The following is an 18,519-nucleotide window of genomic DNA, read 5'->3' on the forward strand; positions in this document are numbered from 1 at the left end:
CCCCACTCAGACTAACTTCCCAGCTGGTCACGTACTACTTCAAACCAGCTCCTCTAAAGCAGGATGAAATTTTACATCACTCCCCCTGGGGCTTCAAGGTTCCTGTCCTTAACTGGCTCCACACACAACCGAGTTCCACATCATTTTCTCCAGAGAAAGAGAAGCTCGGGGCCAAGGGAGATCTGGCAAGTCAACTCTGGGCTAGAATGAATTTTCCTGGAACCACAGGTCTCTACTGAAGCGGTGGGCTAATTTCTCCTCCACCCTCTGAGGTCACAGAAGGGGGGTGGGGGAGGACAGGGAGAGGGAGGAAGAAAGAGCGAGCATGCATGCCCTCAGCGCTATGCCCTCCCATCCTGGCTCACCCACTCATGAGCACGCTGGCTGCCTTAAGAGAAAACATCTCCGCTCCCTGAGAGGCTGAACTACTGGAGCTCTATCATGGCATTTCATCTGGAGCCTGAGCATATGAGTAATAAATGTGTGAAAACATGAAACTAATATTCATAATTACTTTACAAGATAAAGAACTTGAAGGAAAAACAGCTTCTGTGTGCTTTGCCATTGCCATCAGGGGTACACTGTGAAAAACACGGCATCCTGCCAGAACCTCAGACTTCATCTTGCCAGCCCACCTCAGCGCCGGCGGCCCTCAGCCCCCGCAAGCCCTTTCCATGCTTCATTATTCCTTAATTAATGGTGCCTTCATGCATCTTGTCATCCAGACTCTTTGAAGCCTCTAAGAGCCAACTGGGACCTCTGACCTTCTCATCTCCAACATCCCTTTAGGTGCCATTTTGGGCAACATTTACCAACTATCAATGAGTGTAGGCTCCCACCTCAAGCAGGGAGCATTAGAGAGTCAGCACTCGTGATATCCTGTCCCTAGCCCTTTTGCCCCACTAGGTTTTTCTCTTCATCGTTCCTTTTCTACTGAGGTATAACTTATGTACAATAAACTTATTTTAACTGTATGGTCACGGACTTTGAAACAGGTGTGTACTCATGTAATTGTAAATATCTCCAGCACCTCAAATGTTCCCCTGTGCCCCTCCTAGAAAATATTCTCTCCCAAGTTATGACCAATTTTATCATAGAATTATTTTCAGTTTAGGTTCTCATTAGCTCTCCCCCAAATTACTGCTAATTAGCTTTTTAATTATTGGGCTGCCTCCTCTGGACCCTGCTTTCCTCAACTCATCTGTCCTACACTGTCAGATTTATAGTCCTAACATGCAGCTCCAAGGCCCTGTGAAGGGCTGCCCTGCTATTGCATACAAACTCTCCCGCTGCCAGCCCCCATTTACCACCCTATGCCAGTTCTGCTCAGTCAGAGGGATCCAGTCCCTGTTCTATCAGCACCACCACAGTTCCTGCTCTCTGGGCCTCCTCTTCTCTCCCAAGTGGCACAATAGCCACTCCATGCCCCAGCTCCACACCCAGTTTCCGCCTTTTAGATTTGCAGCCATCCTTCAAAGCCAAGCTCATCAAAAAACCTTCCCGACTCCTCACATAGATGTTGTTACTTCTTCCTTGGAGGGTCCACATTATCATTCTTACCTTTTGGATGGTATTACCACTATCCTTGAGACAGAGCTTCCTATGTGTATTTGTTTGCATTCTTGTATCCTTGCTAGAGTTTTCAATTTCTTAAAGACTGAGCTTCTAGGATTCTAGGATTTCTCTAATTAGTAAAGCTTTGAAAGAAAACTAGGAAGGGGAAGGAATAACCTAGGGTTTCCAACTTCTTTAGTCAATAGTCAAGAAAAAAAACTGTCATCCAATATTCAAATATTTTCATTAAAGTATAGACACTGAAGAGGATATAATATCAGAAATAAAATGGTAAGATGGTCTTTCAAATTGAATACAATTTAATTTATGAAAAACTCACACACTGCCTTCATTTTTCATACTTGACTATGCCTGAAGAAAATTCTCATAGACCATCTGGCTCCAGGGTCTAGAAACCACAGCCTTAGTCTCTACTAAAGCACTGTGTACCCACAAAGTGCTCAATAAATGTTTAATTCAAAGGATCTAGTTACTGGAAATCATGTGGTTGAAAGACAAGGAGGATTTGAGCACTGCTTCCAGTCTGACACGGCAGTGGGTGGGCCACATCCTAATGATGAGAAGGACCACAGGACCCACCCACGCTCACGGTCAGACTCGCATGTGACAAAATCAAACAGCAATCCCAGTGTGTCACAACTCTGGTGCCAATGTGAATATTCAGGCACGCAGTGGACTCTGCCACTGGTTCAAATCTCTACTTACAGCCCTACCTAATAGTGAAAGTGTGTGTTAGGGCAAGCTGGGAAGGGAATGTGAGAAGACAGGACTGTCACAGGTGGGTGTGCAGCTTGTGCAAGGGCAGGGCATTTGGGAGAGTGAGCAGTGAGAATGCAACCTGGCTTGGGGCGAACCTATCCTCAGCAAGCCACTTCCCTTTCTAGTTTGTACTAAGAACCAAGACTCCATTAACCTGGACTCTGAATTAAGTTCAGACTCAAGATCAGACATACACATAAGGATGAAGTTTATGGTATATTAATTATATCTCGATAAAGGAGTTATCAGTATGTATGTGTACACACAAACACACACACACAGCTAAGTAAACCCTTATTCAAAAGCCAACAGAGAAGGAAGGCTACATGAAGAAGGGGATAATAAGATATTTAAAGAAATAATTTTAATTGCCATTTTGACATGAAAATTATTAATATGTAATTATTAAATTCATTAAAATTACTTCACTAAGGACTTCTATCAAGAATTCTTTCAAGTATTTATTACTCTTTTAAAACATATATCATATCCAGCTGCCAAAAAATCATCTACACATCTCTGACTGACCTAACTTGACTTTCTCCTATTAGTTCAAATTGATGTTATTAGTTCAAATGGTTTTACTGAACTTTTCACTTGAAAGGTACAGAAATTTATAGCTAGCAACAGCTGCAGTGTCTATTGATAGAAAAATTAAATCTAAACAGTACAGACAACCCAAAATCCTTTTTGGACATCTACTGATGGGATTATGTAGGATCTTGGATAAAAACTATAAATACACTTCATTCAATCACTCATTGAACAAACATATATGGACTTCCTACCATGCCCCAGATCTTGGACCAATTTTCTTTGCACATCCTCAGCAGTTTATCAATTTTTAAATGTAACTCATATTTTGAAACCAAGTCTGAATTATGACTGAATAACCAAGGAAAATACTGGTAGAATTTGCTTTTCATAAGAACAGAATTTTGTGCTCTAAGAATGAGCTGTCCATCATAGAAGAGCCTTGGCACTACCCAGGTGCCTGGGTCTTAGATTCTCTTCCTGCTCAGTAGGGATGCCACACAGCAGCAAGCTGCCTTCTTACCTGTATGGTGGTGTTGCCACCTTCCAGGAGGGCGATGGCCAGGAGAATGCTTTCATGAAACACTCGGTCACTGGATGCATTCATTATGAGGTCAATGACCAGATTGGAGGCACCCTCCTTGTCGAGGTGGCACTGAACCTCAGCCAGGCTCATCTCACCCCTGCTCGTGGAGCTGGACCCAGAGCCTCCTCCTAGGAAGATGGAACATTGTTTTTTTTAACCATAAGCAGAGTATGTATTGCATACTTACTATGTACCAACACTCAATGCACTAAATATTTTATTGTTAGTATTATCTCTTTTAAACTTCTTAAAAACCCCACAAGGAAAGTACTAATTATTAGGAAACAGATGAAGTCACTTGTCTTCAAGGAAGATATCCAGTTTGTAAGTAACAGAGATAGTGTATAGACTCAGGCAGGTAAGATAAAGAATGACAGATTTCTAGCAAGAGACCTAAAGCCATCCAGCCAAGACTCCCTGACATTAAAATACAATGACTTGATGCAGAATTATTAAAAAAAAAACTTTGGGGATCCCTGGGTGGCGCAGCGGTTTGGTGCCTGCCTTTGGCCCAGGACGCGATCCTGGAGACCCAGGATCGAATCCCACGTCAGGCTCCCGGTGCATGGAGCCTGCTTCTCCCTCTGCCTGTATCTCTGCCTCTCTCTCTCTCTCTCTGTGACTATCATAAATAAATAAAAATTAAAAAAAAAAACTTTGAGTTCAAGAGACAAACCAATCTTATACATGTCTTAGAATACTCCTAAGAAAATATAGCCCATAACAATGATTTTAACCCTGTTTCTAACAAACCCAAACTCAACCTTTCACATAATTTATTTGTTTGTTTGTTCGTTTATTCACTCATTCATTCAATAAATTGTTACTCAGTGCTTGGCATGGAACCAAGAGCTGGCACTAGAGACTGAAGAAAACAGATGAAGTTCCCATCCCCACTGAGCTTTAGATGACATGAATAAACTTAAGACAGGGCCTATGTCATTTTAGTGGAATGCATTCCAACTGTGTTTAGAAAGTGCCTACATGTGAACTTGCCTTGCATTATTATTGGCAATAACTGAAACGTTAATGTATACGGGGACATGGGTTGATCGATTTCAAAAAGAAGAAATCATCTACCAGTCCTTCCCCACAGACCTCAATTCAAATGCCACCTCCTTTACACTGCTTTTCTTGACTATCTAGATCTATTATATCCATAGTGCAGAGCAGAAATTGGGCTGTGTCTCTTCTCTCTTACAGCTTTTTAAAGCAGAAACCATCCCTGATGCATTTCTAAAATGCCCTCATAAGGCCTCCCATAGGCCTCCCATATTTGTGGAATGACCCCACTACAAAAGTAAAGAGAAATACGTTTGAGGTGTTATGCGAGGAACTTCTGCATGAGAACTTTCAGATGAAATGCTAAGGTCCCTCTTCCTGGGACGTTCTAATAACTATATCTTCACTGAAGCTATAGAGTCCCATGAAGTGAGCAAATACACTTCATTTGGTGAGAAATGCCAAGATGCCTTCCCAGAAATTGCTAGGATAACTTTATTAATCACTGAGTATTTTGGTGCTACCTACAGAATGCCCCTCAAGCCTATAGTGTGTAACAGTCATCATTATAGACAAGGAATCAGACAACTCATATTTGTGCTTCAAGAGAGCACTGAGCTCCTGGCCCCCTTAAAACCAAAACCCACACCTACAGTTGAGTTTAATGTTCTTGCAACTTTTGCCTGTAACTGTGTTTACGTTCTGTGATCCCTTTGAGGAGTTTTTCTTAAACAATTCTATATAGTTTTTTTTTTAAAATATGTTAACTCCCTTATGAGTTTGGGAGGAATACAGCATAATCAGAATTAGATATATTGAGGTTCAAATTACAGACCAGTCATTAACAAGCTTCCACTTTTTTCCGTTAAGAAAGATAACAGTACCTGCCATATAATGGGGTGGGGTACTTGGAGGAGCAAACAAGAATGTCAAATGCTTGGGAGAGCCCTTGGCACTCAGTAGGTGTACAATAAATGGTAGCTTTCACCATCCTCACTACTAACATCATTTTTATTTAATGAAAAGAATGAATCCTTGTGACCACAAGAAAATGGGCAGTAAAATCAATTTTCTTGAGTCATTCAAAAATTACCCAGAGGGTTGCTGTACTGGAAAGAGGGGCAAAATACTTAGCCAAAATCTAATTGCAGGGAAATATTTTTAGAGATCACTTTGATGGTAGACCAAAGACAAAACAAGTTGCTAGAAAACACACTTGCCACCCAAATTCATCTGTTAGTTTCAACCTGTTAAGGAGAAATATGTAGCTCTCATGTGACACACTCAATTCACACGTGCAGCTAATTAGCACACCACACAGCCTACCTCCTCCCCCAGGCTTGCTGGGTCCTCCTGGTGACAGCGGGCCATTGCCAAAGCTGGTAAGGCTTTCTCTTCTTCCTGAAGGTCTGATGTTTCCATAGTAACGGTTGACCAAAATTTGCCTGAGCGCCTCACCCTTAATTCAAACAGGATAATGAAATCAGGTCTGAATTTAATGCATAACTGAGCTACTAATACTAAAAAAAACACGGGGGTACTCAGTTATAATTGGCTCAGTTTCACTCAATGAAAAAATAAATTATTAATAAAAGCACTTGGAAACTATGAAGTTAACTTCTTCAATATTTTCTCAGGAAAGCACATCATTAAAAAAAAAGCAATCTAGAATATTAAATATCTCAAGTACTCTCCCTCATGGTGATAAATACAGAACATTAATTTTGAAGGGCAACTAACAATAACAAAAACAAAAAAGTCCCTTTGGGGCCTGCCAATAAAACTCATACAAAATGAAAACTTTACAGGTCACCTTTCATATAGCAATATAAAAATGTTACCCCAGGCACAGGATTTATTCTCAAGATTGTAAGAAAATATTAAGATATAAAAGTAATACTGCATAATGATATAATGAGCTGAGAAAGTAAGCCTTTCTTATAGAAATAGTTAAATGGGCCAAGTGGTGAAGAAAATATGCTATAGAAAATGAAGTAGCGGCAGATATTAGACATGCCAATCAATAAATAAGTACTGTGAATGAAATGAATTTGACATTTGCTTTGAAATAGTAAGGGAGGGAAATAGGTAGAGATACAGGTGAGACAAGAGTGGCCATGAGTTGATAGTTGTTGAAGCTGAGTTAGGAATGTGGGTTCTTGGGTTCTCAAAACTCTTCTGATTCTTTTTGTATATATTTGAACATTTCCGTAAGACAATGTTTAAGAAAATATAACTATCAAAGGAATCTTGGACAGAAGACATAACAACTCTTTCCCACAACTCCAACCAAAAAAATAAATAAAACTGTGATTTGTTCTCTAATACTAGGGACATTAGCAAAGTAGCACAAAGCAGCAGGATTTATTTTCAGCACTGTTCTATGTTTGGTCCTGCTAAGTGACTCCCAGACCATCTCCCAGTCTGGAAGTTTCTGAAAGTTAGAAGCTGTATGGTTCTCCCCCCAGACTCTTTCCCAGAGACAAAGTAGTAAGGCATGGAGTTCCTCTGGCAAATCATCAGCAGAGGTGAGTGAGAAGTCTAGCAGAGAGAAGGGGTGCTGAAATATAGCAGGTGTCTAAAATAGAGGCTCAAGAGTTCTTCTGAAGAGATATGTAACGGTAACACGAGTCAGTAGAATTTAAAGTGATTTGTTAATAAGCTCCAAGAATAGGTCTGGAGACTTCAAGTGGGGTGTCTGCAAAACAAGATGGGAGGGAGCAGACAGGAGGGCAAGAAGGGCCCTGAGAGTGCCAGGGGGACATGGGACCAGGGAACAAAGAAGAAAGGTAGAAAACTCCTTAGTTAAGCATCAAAATCATGGAAGGTCCCAGGACTATACTGCCAAGTTTTTCTACTTTCTTAATTCATGCTGCTGGTCAAAGACTCCAAGGACAGAGTGGGATGGGATAAATGGGGGTGGAGGGGTGGAGGGTGGACAGTACTGATTTTTAACTCAAAGTTCAGGAAATGAAGAAACCTCTATTTTCTTCTCTCCATCCCACCCATAAATATGTCTCTCATTGTAGTTCAGCAAAGGACGGTGCTTCTATTAGCTCATGAGACTTGCTGCCCATCTTGACTGACTGTAAATACGAAATTCCAAGAATGTTCCCAATGAGGAAATTATTTATGAGGTTTTCACATACTTTTTAAATAGGCTGCATTTGGTACAATATTCTTTAATGGCTTAGAAAATCATACTTTGTTATAAAGATATAGCTTTGCTGGTGTTTACATCTCTAGCACCAGTATAAACACATTGATGCCCTCCAAAGCAGTCACTGAAAGAGAGCATGGTGATTTGAAAGGCTGACTTCATAAGAGAAATACAAATCTCAGAGGATCATTCACAGAAGCCTACTCAGAACAAAAAAGGAGAAAGAAAAGGTTACCTCCATGCTGAATGTAACAGGAGATTGAATATGATTTCCTTTTTTCAACATAATGATGTATCAGTTTGATTTTCTTTCAAAACATACAGTCTTTGAATTCCCACAAAAGGGAATGGTTGGCAGTAAACCATCCTAATTCTCTAACTGGATCCCTCTGGGCATCACAAGAACAACTGTTTGAGAGGTAGATGGCTGGATTGAGACCTACAAGCTGCAACCACAGAAGACAACCAATGTAGCCATCCTGGCAAGCATATGGAAGGAAGATCATAGGGTTTGAATGGTCAAGTCAAAGTCAGGGTGACCATGACCAACCAACCAACATGCATCTTTAAGAAAGTCTCAGTTGTAGCCTTCACACTACAATTCCACCTCAGGCAGGAACAACTCAGATTTCCCACTCCTGAGCTTGAGGGTAATTGGCACGACTATGGTCAGTTTGCAATCAAGCAAGCGGGAGGTAAAGAAAGGAACACATGCCATCTGGGAACACGTGGACTCCAGGAACAGGAACTTCACATTTATGCAGCCTGGATGCCAAGTGAAGTTACAAAGGGATCTTACATTACCATTTTGTCTCTTCTTCCACAGAAAAACCCTAGCAGTTACCATAGCAACTGATGCATCAAATGGTACATTTTCCCCCATAAGAGAATATCATGAAATGTGCTAATTATGGAAAAACACACACACATACATTCCACCCTACAAACTTCTCCCCCCACCCTTAATTATAAGGTTTTTGGCACATATTCATCTCACCTTTCTCCATACACACAAAAAAGTTTAAGCTGCAAGGGAAAAAAAACCACAGAGCATGTGGGATTTGCCTTTTTTTTTTTTTAAACAAGTTGAGATTTATTCCTTTTCTGAAGGAATAAAGACTGATAATTTTAGGGGAAAAGGGATAAAGAAAATGGACAACATTATAAAAAGTTATGCAAATCCCTAGTGTAAAAACTTAGGTTTAAGAAAAATTCTGTTTTCTGAGCCAGTGGTTTAATTTAGGAAAAATTAAAACTACAGAAAAAAGCCTTCCTAATCATCATGATATAAATTACTCAAGAACACAAAACTCTTCACAGAGTACCTGATTGCAGAAAAGGGAAGAAAAAAAAAAAAAAGATGACTCAAATAACGTCACTACTTCAGTTTTAACATTTGGCCATGCAACTCTTTTTAAACAATAACACTAATTTTTCCCCAGAAGTTTACACCCCTAGTATGCAACCAGATATCAGATATTTGTCTCTGGTAAGACATTCCATACACACATTATTACCTAAGACTGAAAAAGGCAAAGGCCAAGAGTTTCTTTTGTAGTAAGTGTCATTTTAGAACAGTGAAAATGGTAGATCAGTGATACAGAGTAATGAAACCAAGTTCCTATCTTGCAGTTTGGTTCAAACATGTAGGAATAGAGCCAAGTGTTGAACAGGGCACTAAGGAGTTAATATGGCCACATAGGCACAGGAGAGAAAAAATGACCTTTTAGCTTTCCTAGGTTCCAGCCACTTAAAAATCATGTGCTGCAGGAAAGATCACCCTCTCACATGAGTGGTGAGCCCTTCACACTTTAGTCAGCACTAAGGTCGCACCTCAATTTAAAAATACCTTCCTTTTGCTACTATTGTCTACCTAATCATTGAAGCATTTTGGTCTGCAAGGTAACTACACTATAAGAGTTAATATCCTTTGTCATATTGTAGCCACTGTACTAAGTGCTTCATGTGCACAGCTCAGTAGGACAGTCCTAAGGGGCAGAGACTATTAGTACCCCTATTTTACAGCAGAAGAAACTGAGGTACAGGGAGGATAAATAACTTGCCCCAAATCACAAAGCTAGGGTTTGGCAAACTGAGACTTGAACCTGTTCCTAATTCCAAAGGTTACACCCTTAGTTAGCATTCAATACTGTGTCCCCTGGGAATTTAGGGCATGAGGGATTGGCTCTGCATCTTTACCAGCTACCTCAAAGGCCCGGGGTAATTCTTACAGGACAGGCATGGATGGAAAACACAGGAGTGCAATGGGCCCTTGGTCAACTAACTGTAAAGAGATCCAGGATGCTAGAGGAAAAGGCTAAATGGTCATAGCCTGAGAAATTACAATCCCAGAAGAATGCAAAGAATTTGGGATGTGGTGGGATTAAGCAGGGGCTGGAGCATATGAGCAGAACAAAGGTGCATCAGGCCACCCATTTATCTCAGGCATAAATCTTCCAGGACACTGATGACCACAATTCTAAGGCAGTCTTTGCTATAACTGCCCATGTTCTAAACCCCATGACCTTGAGTAAAGTGCCTCATCTTCCTGGGTCTCAGTTTCCTAATGTGTGAATGGGGATGAAGTGAAATGGCTGTCATTGGGCCAATGTCAGCATTAATAAAAATTAAACTGATGAGTTAACACATGTAAAAATCTTAGCACAGTTACTGGCATATGATAAGTACTCAGAAATCCAGGGTATCTGATTATCTTCCAAAAATGAGTAATATGAATTGGTCAGCATGCTAATGATGTATGTAAGCCTTGTAGAAAATGGTTTGGCAATGCAGAATGAGCATCTAAAGAAAGTATCTATCCTTTGGCCTAAGAATGCCCCTTCTAAAAATCTACCCAAAGAAATGTTTTCATTTCTTCATTTCCTCATCAGGAAAATAATACAAAAGCACTCGTTCATTTGTGGAACTTTGGACAGTTATTAACTTTCAGACTTTCAAAGAAAATCATATATAATATCAAATGACAAAAGCAAGGTACAGAAGTTGTACACATAGAATAACCCTAAGGACAATAAAAATGTTCGTTGGCACACATTCATACCTGTGTAAAAAGTGAGCAGGGGAAATATTTTATCATTAGCTGCTTTTATAGCTCAGTAGCATAATTATGAACTTTTTCATTATACTTTTTTTACTTATTGTAAGTTAATCATAATGATGATCAGTGACTTACAGAAAAAAATTTTTTTTAAGACTTCATTTAACTAGAAAGCCACTACATAAAAAGAAGAGAGGTCATGAAAATCTTACTGGTCATCATTCGGGCATTGGCCCTATAGGGCCTACAGGGGTAGATAATAGGGAAACTCACCAGTTAGCCTCACTGATACAAATGGCTGTGGTTAGTGCTTTAACAATATCAACACCAACAAAAGCTGTCTTTAAGTTACAGCACATGGCTGAGGGAGGTGTTATGGCCATTAGCTCCCAATATCCAAGACTACGTACCCTTTTATGGTCTTCCAGTTGCCTCAGGGGGGGGCTCGGTTCAAGCTCCTGCTAAGCATGCAGAAATTCCATTTTAAGTACAACACTAGGCAGACAGGACCATCTTCAGTATCAGTCACAAATAAAATACACCAAGAGCTCATACTGAGCAAAGAGTTACACAAAAGGATTATAAGCCTTTTAAAATTCTTCTCCGGATACATTCTAAATGCTCAATTACTTTGAATACTGCTTAACAACTGTTCTGTCCCCAACCTTAATGTACTATTTAAATGACCAGGTTGATGACTTTTTGGTCATATGCTATATTATGTACTTTTACATGAGCCCAAAAAGGGTTATAATGCAAGACACCAAGAGGGCAAATCCTCACAATTCATACATGCATAATTGCATAGCACATGCACCAGAACATCAATGCATATACACTTCTGAGCAGACACATATATGGCACCTCAGCTCTCCTCAACCCACTGGTACACAGCATTCTAATCCAAGCTAACAGTGAAGAACTCTGATTACCATATTAGACGCTGATCATTATAAAGCAACCACATTGCAACTCAGCTATTTGATAATCTGTTGGTTTCATTTTTAAGATTTTCATTAGACTTTTCTCAAATGAAATACACTTTTATTCATGCTTTACCCTACTGTGATTTTAGAATAGCTTCTGAAAGCAAATTTCGATACTTAGAAATAGGTCTCTCCAAAAAGCTTAGAGGCAGTAATTAATTCTAGTCCTTTATTTTATGAGTTTAGTTAGCAATAGGAAGAACAGAAAGCATGCAGTGTCAAACTATGACTTTATTAACAGCATTCACCACAACTATGCATTAATATCCAGAACTTCAAATATGCATCATCTCTGCAAAGAACCCAGAGTCTATTTTGTCTAACAAAAAGGTCTTGACATTCCAGTTTCTCAACTGAACATTTCAAGACTGACAGTTTTGTCTGAAGACCTTCAGAGAGGCACATCTCACCTGGAGGGACACTCTGGTTTAGTTCCAGCAATTCAGAACTTTTTTTTTCTACACTGAGAGCCAGCTCAATTACAGAAACCATCAGTTCCCAGCCCAGCCAGAAGACTTCCCTCCTGCACCTACCACCCGGACAGAAATTTCACCACGACAGCTCAGACACTCAACAAGGACAACTGAGAAGCACCCATATTTGCTGTCACTGCAAATATAGGTGAACAACACACACCTCTGTGGAGTTCTCAGAATCCGGAGCTTGTGGGAGCTAGTTGGGAGTAAAACAAAGCATGTTAGTTATGGCACTTCATTCTCGTGGGTGACAAAGAGTCCAGAGACCAACACTCAAGGACAAAACACAGAAAGCAAGATCAAAGATGAGGTGACATGGCTATACCAGGTCTTGAGCAATTGAGGTGGGGAGATACTTTCTCTTTTAAACTGCACTAAATGTAATCATGTTGGAAAAAACAATTGCCCTGAGATAGGGAAATGAATTTAAAATAGGGAAAGAAACTAATGACCAAGAAGGAAATATATCTTTAAAAAAAAAAAAAAAAGGATGCCAAAGGAAGAACCACTGCACACCTGTGTTTTGTTCATCCACCAAAAGAGAAAAAGCAATCATATACATATCCAAGGATATCCAAGGTGCAGAGAGGGAGAAAGAGAACGGGTGGGTAAAAATAACAGAGGCCTCAGGTACACTCCCCTTCCCAGAGACCCAAAGCTTGTGAAAGACAGCTCCACGATTCTGTCCTCCAGAGAGCACGAGCTTGGGGCAGGGAACTCACTGATGTCAGATGTAGCCACCAGACCCTACCCAGACCTCCCTGCACCAAAGTCATGCACCAGGCATGGCTGGCTAGTTCAAGGTACAGTCTGGGAATATGGAATGAGGCCAAGGCTCCCGCTGCAAGTGAGTGACCTTGGCCTTGCTCAGCAGTGCTCCAGAGACACAGCATATCCATACTGAGGCCAGAGTGTGGCTGTTGGCTGGTGAGCCAGTACAGACGTTGAAAGCACAGAAGGACTGAAGTTATGAAATCTGGTGGTATCTCAATCCAACCCAATGCTACCTCTTTGGTGATTTGATATCCAAGATGGAAAAAAAAAGTTCTTGATATAAAACTGTTATTATATAACTTAATGGTTTCTTTCTGGCTTTCTATTTCTCAACAGGTAAAATGAAGAAAAGATACAGGAGATATCTTTAAGTACAAAGATTACTTTATAGTGGGGGATACGTGGAGGGCTGCTCACTCAATTATGGACAGAAGAATTTTCAGACATGAGCACAACTCCACTAGCCTCAGGGAAAAAATTTATCTCCAGATCCTTTAGCTTCCTGTTGGAGTGGGGTGATATATAATGGCAGGAGAGACTGCAGTATGGCAAGGAAAATAAAAACAGAAGTCAGTTATAGGTCTTTTCAAGACATAAATAAAATCACAATCCAGGAATATGCTTCAACTCTGTTCTTAAATTCTATATGCTTTAGACTAAAGAATTAACTGTACAAATATGGGACGCCTGGATGACTCAGTGGTTGAGCGTCTGCCTTCAGCTCAGGGCGTGATCCCGGGATCCGGGATTGAGTCCCACACTGGGCTCCTTGCAGGGAGCCTGATTCTCTCTCTGCCTGTGTCTCTGCCTTATCTCTGGGTCTCCCATGAATAAATAAATAAAAAATCTTAAAAAAATAAAATAAAACTGTACAAACGTATTTGCTATCTCTCTTAGTACAGAAGGGACATAGAAGAAAAAGCAGAATTAAAGCAATGGCCCATGCATTTTAGAGCAGTCAAAGATACCAATGAAAAAACATGTTATCTTCTACGATTTGCACTGGCTACAACATATTCTTTTATACTGATCCTATATGATTAGAACAAAAAGATTATAGGCATGGGTTTACTGTAGGAAACCAGAGAGCTACTCTCCTACTCCTTTGCCAGTCAAAAGTTAAAGGAAATGAAGATTGAATTGGAAGTGGTTGGTTTTGGTTTTGTTTTAAAAATTTTCTTGTTTGAGATCTCTTTGTTCAAAGAAGTATACTGAATACTTTTAGAATACCCATAGGTAGTATATGGCTATTTCTTAATCACTTAGACACCAGTGATTTCTGAAATGTTTAATGATTATACACTCTACTACTGTCATTCTTGTTTTAAAATTAATTTCCAAAATAATAATTAAATTAAAATTAATTATATTTCTTCCTTGAACATTTCATGAAGCCTTTTGAGGCAACAGAGAATGCCTTGCAGCCTTAGGAATCACTAAATGGAAGGACAATTTTTTTAACGCTATCCATTCATGAAACAGAAAAGAAAAACCAAGAGTGCTACAGAGGGTCATGTGTCCACAAGCTCATCTAGACATTGGTTCTTTGTGAACCTGAGCCAGGCACTGAACTTCTCTGGCCTTCCACGTTCTGACCTGTAGTTCATGGAGATTGGAGCAGATATTCTGTAGGATTTCTTCCAGTTAAAACATTAAACAATGCTTTGTATATTTTCAGTAAACTTCATTTCATAATATCTAACAGCAAGTTCCCTAAATATAATACAACTTGCTAGGACATAAAATGATTTCAGGCATGGCAAAGGCCAAACCTTATCTGGCATATAATTTGGTAAAAAGAAAAAAAAAAGACAGCCTTTACCAGTACTTCCTCCTATGAGGATTTCAGCTCTATTTCCTTGAGGATGAGGTTATTTCATGCAGTTAAGCTGCAATTTTGAAAAACAGAAGCAGATTTATAATTAGCTACATTGTTCAAATAAGATAATAGCTACATAAATATATAATGCCAAAACCAGAACATAATGTTTAATAAGTGAATGAAGTGATTTTCTCAGGACATTTTTATTATCAAGTTAAATTGTTTTACATGAAGGGTCATCCTCAATGACCACACATTAAAAAGGGATGTTTTGAGAAAATGGTCATTTCTGATTTTTGACAAGTCTTGTTTTCCCTACCTAGTCCCAGGATCAGTCACTATATTCAGGCGCTGATACCTCCAATCAAGGCAAAGTCCCCCAACCAGCAAATGATGGAGAGTGGTTACTGAACTTAGAAACCCATGACTGTATTCTATTGCCTTTTCATATTTCTTCACTGATCTTATGTCTTCCCAGGGCTTTTAGATTAGGTCAGCAAATCTAACCAGAGGAAAAAGATTTCAAATAACTATCTTTGAAATAGAAATTCAAGGGATCCCTGGGTGGCTCAACAGTTGAGTGTCTGCTTTTGGCCCAGGGTCCTGGGATCAAATTGCACATCAGGCTCCCTATGGGGGGGCCTCCCTCTCCCTCTGCCTATGTCTCTGCTCTCTGTCTCTAATGAATAAATTATTTTTAAAAAAATCAAAATGAATCTCAAGTCACTGAATCCCAAGCAGCCACAAATTAAGGCACCAAAACTATGGTATTTTAATAGTAGACAGGTATGTGTTTGTAAGAAACTGACACACTTGTTTGTAATATCCAACATACTTAACATTTTATTGAAGGATGAATTTCTACTATAAACAAAGGAAATCATACCTTCTCATCTTAAAAAAAAAAAAAAGAAAAGAAAAAAATCTGAGTCTTCCTAGAGTTACTATTTCCGGTGTATGTACAACAGCACCCACTCACATACCTACATACACTTCATGTATGCCTCCAACAGGCTAGCACAGACCACAGCCTTGTAAAAAAACCGAAAACAAACAAAAACACCTTTTGTCTTCTGCTGCCATCAACATAAATCATTCCATTAACCATGAGCTTCTAGAATTTTCCTTTGAAAGATGGAAGTCTCCTTCCATGGACCATCCCCAGCAGAAGCTGAATACAGTTCAAGAAATGCAAATATGTTATAGCCCTCATATTCAGCACATCAAAGGGAACAAATGAACTCCAGTACCCTTGAATCGGCCTCCAGTTCCTTTTCACCCACTCAAAACCTCAGAGGAGGGAAATCAACCAACCAGCCAACAGTGAACACACTTGCAAATATGTTTGCTGGGACCCGTCCTTCCTGAGCCTTTGCAAACCCACCTTAAGAGATGAGAAAGCTTTAAAGAAAATTGAGTTAAAATATGTGATCTAGCATTTAGAACAATTTTAAACCTTCACATCTGCTAACACAATGTCCTTTATTAACGGCATTTGTTTTTAGAAACAAAGAAGTAAAAATTTAGTCCCAATGATGTAGTTTCACCTTTACAGAACACGTTCATTGGAACTTAATAGCAAAATTCATTTTTAAAAAACACATTCTAACTTGACTAAACTATACAATTTCAGTCATTGTGTAATAATCTCAGTATCAAAACACACACACACATAACTCCCCCAAATCCTCCTGCAATAGCTTCTATGCGCTCTGAGTGGAGCTTGCTTGCTCTATGGTTGCTAGTGTCTAACAGTAAACAGCCCCGCTGCATTTATTGGCAATTACTGCTGAAGGTCACACATCAGCAGTGAGCCTAAATTCCAGGAAAAAAAGCAGCTCTTATGTAACTGCCGCCTGAATGTTGGCAGGTGCCCAACCCAGCAGTTCACAGCAATGTAAAAAAGTAGGACACCTCTAGCCTGGGTTGGATGTCATGAGAACGCCCCCTGAAGGTGAAATTTAATAATTCTTGTGTTTCTTTTCTCCCCCACCACCACCCCCCCCCCCCCCGAATTTTACAAAATTCTCCATCAGTAGCATACTTTGCTTGCAGAAGCACCTCAAGGTGGGATAAATTGAGGGCTCACTTTAAGCAGGCTGCAGCCACCCTGAACAAGTGGGAATGCCACTCTAGCTTTTCTGTTGCAATGCAGGAAGGCCATGTTGCTAGCTGACACCAGAGGCTCTGGAGATTTCATGGTTCCAAGTGACAATGATTAAATGGGGATCATATCTTAGACATGAAGAAATGCAGCATGTCCCACTGAGCACATACTTTCTAAACATACCATTCCCTTCAACAGACACATACATGAAAATGAGGTGGATTACTGTTTTGCCTACCACCTCCACCTCAGGTTTGAGTATTGGATTGAAATCATCTGTTCCGTGAGCACAGCACTTTACAGTTTAGAAAGGTGATTCACACAATTACCTGCTGATGCTATCCACCTGGTGCTTGTTACCTGACTTTCCTGTTCGGGCAGAAGTTCCCAAACTATAGGTGTTCAACCCCCTGCACTTCTCCATTCTAGCAAATCTCATGATTGACAGCTGCCACTGAACATTAGTTTGTACTGCTGTACTCCTCCACAAAACTGTGAATTTCAGAAGGGCAAATGCTATGTCTACTTGGAGGCACCACCATATTCATACCCCCTCACACCATGCCTGGAATGTAACAGGCACTCAAATATTAGTCATATATTGAATGTCTTTAGCATTAATTGGTATCTGTTTAAAGCCAGAAGTGAGTACATGGGAATCTTCTGGGGATGATGGAAACATCTCCTATCTTGATTTGTGTGTATACATATATAGCAATTGATCAAGCTATAAACATTAAAAAAGAAAAAACCCTCCTCTTCCCGGTTTCAAATGAAATTTTGTCCTAGAAGACAACTAGGAGGGCTCCATACCATGACCTTTCCTTACAGAGACTCCGAACTCTGTCCTCATTTCACCCTGATTTCTCAGAGCACTGACAAGAGACACGGAGGCGCTATGCTTTTTCACGAGTCTTTCACAGTACATCTCCTTCCTTGAGATGCCCAAGTGGCCTCTATCATCAAAAGGCAGTGGTCCTCCCCCAATCAGGGTTTCACGGGATCACCATATATGCCTCACACTATTTCAGGGGTGATTCCCCACAATGTTTAGAATTGAACACTGGTTTGCAAGCTAGGTGTGAGGCTTTGCCTGTATCCTGAGCCAGCAAGAACTCTCATTAAACTTCTGCTGAAACCCAGCTGCGGACTGCAGGTTTCCACCAGCACACGCTGACAAAAAGCTTGGTAGAGGAGAAAACACAGGAGCTGCTTAGTTTCTAGAACAGCCATTGATGAAAAAGGCCAATCAGCCATCTCTGTTTAGAGGACCAGATCCAACAGCCTGCGGGACTGGGGACATAGTGCTGGTGTCCCAGGGTTCTGACGGTTGCCAGGGGCAACAACGAAGAGGGGATCCGCAGTTGCTTCCTCAGGGAATTTTCAAAGAATCCAAGTGGCTGCCAGAACATTCTTCTTTTATAAACAGACAGTATTCTATTTCCTAGAGTATAATTATAAACACACCTGCTCCAACTGTGGAATCTTTCCATAAGCAAGCAATAAACTCCCAGCCAGGAGACCCAAGTTCTATCTTGAGCAAGCAAACACATCAACTGATTACTATGGCGCAAAACAGTATATTAATAACATTGCAGACTCCGATTAGCGAAGGTGTTCCTTTCCCGACTTCATTTGTACTTAAGCAAATAGAAACACAACTTCAGTATTCCAGAGGAA

The 18,519-nt window shown here is 40.2% G+C and overlaps 1 protein-coding gene across 8 annotated transcripts in view; it reads right to left on the reverse strand.

Moving 5' to 3' along the window:
* Nucleotides 1–18,519, reverse strand: part of ITPR1 (inositol 1,4,5-trisphosphate receptor type 1) — a 318,610-nt gene that overhangs the window by 97,723 nt on the left and 202,368 nt on the right. For 3 of the 8 annotated variants that reach the window (XM_072720366.1, XM_072720367.1, XM_072720364.1), the window contains 4 exons: nt 12,297–12,332; nt 11,085–11,135; nt 5,783–5,915; nt 3,392–3,582 (listed from right to left, as the gene is read on the reverse strand). In XM_072720366.1, coding sequence (XP_072576467.1) covers nt 3,392–3,582; nt 5,783–5,915; nt 11,085–11,135; nt 12,297–12,332 — 411 coding nt within the window. The remainder of the gene's footprint in view (nt 1–3,391; nt 3,583–5,782; nt 5,916–11,084; nt 11,136–12,296; nt 12,333–18,519) is intronic. The other 5 variants (XM_072720371.1, XM_072720368.1, XM_072720365.1 and 2 more) reach the window with 2 other exon arrangements.

This window comes from Vulpes vulpes, chromosome 9, assembly GCF_048418805.1.
Source record: "Vulpes vulpes isolate BD-2025 chromosome 9, VulVul3, whole genome shotgun sequence".
NCBI classification, from domain to species: domain Eukaryota; kingdom Metazoa; phylum Chordata; class Mammalia; order Carnivora; family Canidae; genus Vulpes; species Vulpes vulpes.